Source organism: Homarus americanus, unplaced genomic scaffold (assembly GCF_018991925.1).
Source record: "Homarus americanus isolate GMGI-L3 unplaced genomic scaffold, GMGI_Hamer_2.0 scaffold32788, whole genome shotgun sequence".
Classification (NCBI taxonomy): Eukaryota; Metazoa; Arthropoda; class Malacostraca; order Decapoda; family Nephropidae; genus Homarus; species Homarus americanus.
The window spans coordinates 60,903-67,584 of NW_024727357.1; the positions used below are offsets into that span (position 1 = coordinate 60,903).

A 6,682-nucleotide genomic window follows, 5' to 3' on the forward strand; every position below is an offset into this window, starting at 1 on the left:
TCTTCCTCCTCCTTCTCGTTATGAGAGAGCTCCACATGTGCAGCCGCCATCTTCAGATACTAATGTAATACTAACTAGTTGTCAGTTTTATTTTTAGTGGTGTGGTGATATCTGGTAATACCCGTAATGGTGGTGGTGGTGGTGGTGGTGCTTCCGTTGCTTCTTCAAACAGTAACAAAACTAAACTACAGCCACACTCCTAAGACAGTCAAACCACCAAAGGCATAGAGATAACCTCCATGAGCGCATAATCCAAAATCACCGTGGGAGCACCATAGAAGATACCCCGATCAAATTATCTTCCAAAAGCGGATCAGGATTATAAAGTTCATCGTCTGCCGGTTCAATTTCTATATGTAAGACTGCTACTTCTGGCCCACATCTCTCAATTTTCATTGGGCAAACTTTCTGCCATTTCTGCCTAAAGCCCATAAATGCTAGGCATTTAATTTTATTATACTATATTTGTATATGCATAGCTAGGTTACACAGAAGATAGACTGCAAATGAACATCTGTGGAGTACATGTGTTATTGCTCTATACTGTATGTGTGTGTGGGGGGGTATGTAGTTACTTTGGTTAAAGCCAAGATTTATGTGTACTGTACAATATGTGTATAAAATATTAATGTAGTAGTCTTGTGTTTTCATATATAATGGTTGCCTTGCTACCTACTATAACATGCTCAACAATCTTGTAGATATTTAAATTTAAGATTATTTAAGAATTATACTGTGGCTAAAATTTTACTAATGAATTGTTTTCTTTGCAGTACATCATGCAGATCTTCGTGAAAACCCTCACTGGAAAGACTATTACTCTTGAAGTAGAACCTTCAGACACCATTGAAAATGTAAAGGCAAAAATTCAGGATAAGGAAGGTATCCCCCCAGACCAGCAGAGATTGATCTTTGCTGGTAAGCAGTTGGAGGATTGTCGCATTCTTTCTGACTACAATATCCAGAAGGAATCTACACTCCATTTGGTATTGCGTCTTAGAGGAGGAATGCAAATCTTTGTGAAAACCTTTACAGGAAAGTTTACCCTAGAAGTAGAACCTTCAGACACCATTGAAAATGTAAAGGCAAAAATTCAGGATAGGGAAGGCACCTCCCCAAAGCTGCAGAAATTGATCTTTGCTGGTAAGCAGTTGGAGGATTGTCGCATTCTTTCTGACTGCAATATCCAGAAGGAATCTACACTGCGTCTTATTAGAGGAGGAAACAACATCTTTGTGAAAACCCTTACCCTTACAGGAGAGATAATTATCCTAGAAGTAGAATCTTCAGAAGATATCCATAAGGAACTTATACTCCCCCCTTTGGTATTGCGTCATAGAGGAATACAGATCTTTGTGAAAAAATAAAGTATTCCGGATGAAATGTTCAAATGAAATGTTCAAATTTCCTTTAATGTATGGAATGGAAAAGATTTAATTTCTTTTTGCACATTGTTATTATTTTAACCGAACCAAATAAACACTATTAAAATTATTTTATGCATTGTTTTTTTATCACATACTGCAAAACCGCAAAACCATATATATGTGAAAAACTGAGTATTTTTGTTTTCTCTATTGGCTAGTTTGCAATGTGACCTAGCAGGTAGTTGGCAGTATGTTGGGATTATATCCTATAGGGTAGTAAAAAACTATACATTTATTTATTTGCTTTTTATTTACTAAAATAAGAATGAGTGAGAATGAAGGAGGAGGAGGAGGAGGAAATCAGTATATAGGTTTTCAAAGTTTCGAGTAGTCAAATTAAGACTGCTATAGCATTAGTCCGACTTTCAGGGAGTGGTGTACAGCTTATCCACTTGTTATTCTTAGGGTCGAAATACTCCACATTAGCGAGAGAAATCTAAAAAGAAAAAAAAAAGTTATAAATATTATTATCAATATTTATCATTTTATATTAATCATTCTTTTATTCTTCTTTCCTTACCATTCCAATTCCATTCAAACCACTCCAGTAACCGCCTATGACATATAACAGAGAATTTGTGACAACAACTGCTGGGCTACTTCGACCCAAATACTCTGAAGACGAACACTTAAACCATTGGTTCTGTGGGAAAGTAAAAGAAAAAGGTTAAAACAAGAGTAAGGGGGCGGGAGGGGGGTATACAATTTTTTCCCTTTGTTCCTAAAGTATTACAACAATTCTTCCACTTCCTGGTTACAATATTAAACTTTAAGTACTGGTAAATAATCTTACCTGCTCAAAAGAATATCTTTTCATTGAATTTTCATCCAGAATACCATCACACACTACGTACAAAAAATTATCTAAAACTGCAACGCCTATCGTCTTAGACGGTGGACCTTGCATTGATGTTAGATTCTTCCACTCTCCAGTTACAGGATTGTATGAGAGAAAATCATGCAGGGGATTGTAAGTGTCCGTATATCCACCAATAATGTAAATAAGACCTCGATGTTCTACTATACCCATGCTATAAAAAGAAAAAAAAAGGAAAAAAAACAGTACAGGTTACTGCGACATTTTCTCATTATTATTATTAGTAATTCACACTATCAGTAAATCAAAATTGTTATTGTACTGGTTATTGTACTTACTTGGATCTAGCTTCTGGCATATTTGACTCTAATAATCTCCACTCATCTGTAATAGGGTTATATCTTTCAATATTTTTTCCTATTTCCATTGAATCCGTCCAACCACCGAAGGCATAGAGATAACCACCATAAGCGCATAATCCAAAATCACACCGTGGGATTACCATAGAAGATATTCCAGTCCAATAATCTTCCTGTGGATCATAAACTTCGCCATCCGCCAAAATCTGAGCGTCTATCTCTCCAACCCCTCCAACCACGAAAATTTTTCCATGTAAGACTTCTATTCCTGGTGAAATTCTCCCAATTTTCATAGGACAAACTTTTTGCCATTTCTGCCTAAAGGTATCAAAACATTCGATACTTTTAAGTAGATATTCCTCTGATCTATTCCATATTATATTGAATTCTTTCCTTGATCCACCTATGACATAAATTTTCTTTCGATTACAAATTCTTGGCTGGACATAAAAGGAGGCTTCCTCTTTAGCCAAGTTTATCTGCTGTTTAAGGTTAACTTTCAATCTGATGTCAGAGCACTCATTAATTGCTTTTTCTATTAGTTTACTTGAAATTAAAGACAATTTCACTCGTTTTAAAATATCGAGAATCCAACAAAGTCTATCAGTTATTTCTTGTGTAATCCATCTGATGGCAGCAGAGAATACCTGCAATATAACAAAAGAAAAGAAAAAGAAAGTGAGAGCTGCAATAAAAAAAGAAAAAATAAATAAAATTTTCAATAAATAAATATTAAATAAAAAGAAAAATATATAATATTTACCTGAAACTCAGAGTCAATATGAAGATACTCAGAATCCAAAAAATATAGTAGAGTTTCTTTAGGAATCTCAAGAAACTCTTGCTCCATTGTCACTTCTACGAAATTGGAGAAGATGAAATCCCGCGAACCATTCAACAAGCTTACTAAATAATGGGCCTGAGCAAACCTGTAAAAAAAAAAAAAATAAAAAAAATAAAAAAATATCCTCTCTAGAATAGGATTAGATCGAATCAGAATCAATCAAATTAAAACAGAACAGAAACAAAATAAAAATTCGTTACCTGTAAATTCCCAAAACATTGGATGGATCAAGTTCGCTCTTGAGAAAGTCTGTACAAACAAATACAGCACGGGGCATGAACAGCATGTTCGCAGCCACAATTAACTCCTGTGCGTTTCCCACTGTTATCTCGATGTTTCCTAAAGTATTTTTACAAAAAAAGAAAAAAAAAATATTTCATTTCTTCATTTGCAACAAAATAAAAATTTTACTTATAGATAGCAGCTTAGCACTATGAAAACTTAAAATATTTTCCCTTACCAGTATATATGAAGTCGATAAGCAGTTTTAATATATTGGGTTTCATAGACTTCATTTCTATTGATTGTGTTGTTTTCTCAGCAAATCCACACGTAAACATGGTCTTAAAATAGTCGCTTCCCGCTGACAGTATTACACGGTGAGCCTGTGGAATAAAATGTAATCCCCATCGTTTATTTTTTAAAATTTGTTAGTTCGTTCATACTGCCTTTATACATACATTAAGGGGACGTAAAAATCTGGGTGAAGAGTCGTTGTCATAGCATAGGTTTTGTGAAGTTACATAAAAGTGAGAGAATTATGGACGGACGGACAACAAAATCAAACCATTACCTGGAAGCAAACCAAAATTAAACCACTGCTAGGAAGCAAGCCCAAATCAAAGTACTGCTAGGAAACATTGATTCTATCGTGCGAAGAAAGTTGGATAAACAGCTCTTTATTTGTGTCGGGGGAGAAAGGAAGTTAGGGGAGAGCAGGGAAATTTCTTCCACTGCACTGGATAGACTTTGTTAATCATGTTCCACTGACTTCTCCTGGGCGGTAATAAGGAATGGAGGGTGAGTGTGGGCGGTGTAGTTAAGTTTCCCTCCCCCGATATGGTGTGTAAATGATGGGTGGGTGATGGAGGGCAGGCAGAGAAATGTTTCTTCACTCACAGATAAATGTTTCACTCACTCACCTTCACAACTGATCCATCAGCTAATAATATTTCTACATCACATAACTTTTCTGACTGCCAGAGGAAATGTATATCGTCTAGTAGGTAGTTAGGATAAGATTTACATTCCTCCTCCTCCTCCTCCTCGTGATGAGAGAGCTCCTCCACACGTGCAGCCGCCATCTTCAGATACTAATGTAAGACTAACCTAACCAGTTGTCAGCTTGGGAGAGAGAAGAGAGTAAATTGAGACTGCTCTAGCATTAATATATCAAGTTCCCGGTACATTTTATGTTAATAGGCTGTGATTAGGAGGAGGGATAGACTCAAGGTTTCGAGTCAAATTGAGACTACTAAAGCATCATTAGACCGTTCCTTAGGGAGTGATGTACAGTTTCTCCACTTTTTATCCTCAGGTTTTAGATTAAAACTTATTATAAAGGATTATTATAAAAATATTTAGGAATTATTAATATATTTTATTCTTATTTCCATTCTTCCTTACCAAGTTATGATAACCGTAACCGCCTATGACATAACAGAGGATTTGTGGCAGGCAACAACTGCTGGGATATTTCGACAAAATTAAACAATGGTACCATTGATCCACAAGGATACTTTATAAGAATACTTTCAAATTTCATGTTAGGGTAAGTTAAAAAAGATAGGAAACAAGCTTTTTTTTATTTAAAATGGATTAAATATGGAGGAGACAAATGTCAGTCTTGAGGGAAGTTTTCTTGATTGGGGATGTCGAAGGGAGTTAAAGTAAGACTGCTCTAGCATAAGACCGGCCCTCAGGGAGTGATGTACAGTTCATCCACTTATTAGTCTTAGGGTCGAAACACTCCACATTAGCGACAGATACCTTTAGAAAAAAAAACAGGTGGTTAGGTGGTTAAATTTGTAATATAATTTATTCATTTCATTCTTCCATTTCCATTCTTCCTTTCTTACCAGTTCAAGGTGGTCATTGGGACGATGACCACCTATGATATATAACAGAGAATTTGTGGCAACAACTGCTGGGATACTTCGCCAAAAATTCATTGATGAACACTTAAACCATTCGTTCTGTGGAAAGGAAAAGAAGGGAGGTTATACAACACTACATTATTACAAAAATTCTTCTCCCATATTACTTAAATTATTATTATTGTCTTTGGAAAGAGAAAAGAAGGGAGTTATATAATTTTTACTCCCTTTTCACTACTATAATTCAAATTGTATTGTATATAATTATAAGCATGCACATTACCTGTTCAAAAGAATATCTTTCTAGTGATTTTTCCCCTTCTTCATTAAAAAGACCACCCACTAAATACAAAAAGTTATTCAAAACTGCAACACCCATGTAGTTGTAGCGAGGTGGAGCACTCAGTGCTGCTAGATCTCTCCACTCCCCAGTTACAGGATTGTATGAGAGAAGTTCATGAAAGGGGTTATAAGAGTCCATACGTCCACTAACAATGTAAATAAGACCTTGATTTTCTACTATACCCATTCTGTAAAAAAAAAAAAAAAGGATAGGCACTTATATTTTCTCATTATTATCAGTAGTTCACACTATCAGTCAGTAAATCCAATTTGAAAATTGTTATTGTACTTACTTGGATCTACCTTCTGGCATATTTGACTCTAATAATGTCCACTCATCTGCAATAGGGTCATATCTTTCAATACTTTTTTCGATGACCAATCCCGTCCAACCACCGAAGGCATAGAGAAAACCTCCATGAGCGCATAATCCAAAATCAGACCGTGGGATCACCATAGAAGATATTCCAGTCCAATAATCTTCCTGTGGATCATAAACTTCGCCATCTGCCCAAATCTGACTGTCCTCTCCACTCCCTCCAACAACGAAAATTTTCCCATTTAAGACTGCTATTCCTGGTGAACTTCTCACAATTTTCATAGGGCAAACTTTCTGCCATTTCTGCCTAAAGATATCAAAACATTCGACACTTTTAAATGTAAACCCATCTGATATATAGAGTTCTTACATGAATCCACCTATGAGATAAATTTTCTTTCGAGTACAAATTCTTGGCTGGACAGAAAAGGCTGCTTCCTTTTTAGCCAAGTTTGTCTGCTTTTTAAGGTTAACCTTC

The 6,682-nt window shown here is 35.7% G+C and overlaps 1 protein-coding gene across 1 annotated transcript; it reads left to right on the forward strand.

Annotated features, from left to right (window-relative positions):
- Positions 1-745: 745 nt before the first annotated feature.
- Positions 746-1,367, forward strand: LOC121865826 (polyubiquitin-like). The gene has a single exon (XM_042365381.1). It carries the CDS (start codon positions 780-782, stop codon positions 1,365-1,367), a length of 588 nt encoding a protein of 195 aa, XP_042221315.1. The 5' UTR covers positions 746-779.
- Positions 1,368-6,682: the final 5,315 nt, after the last annotated feature.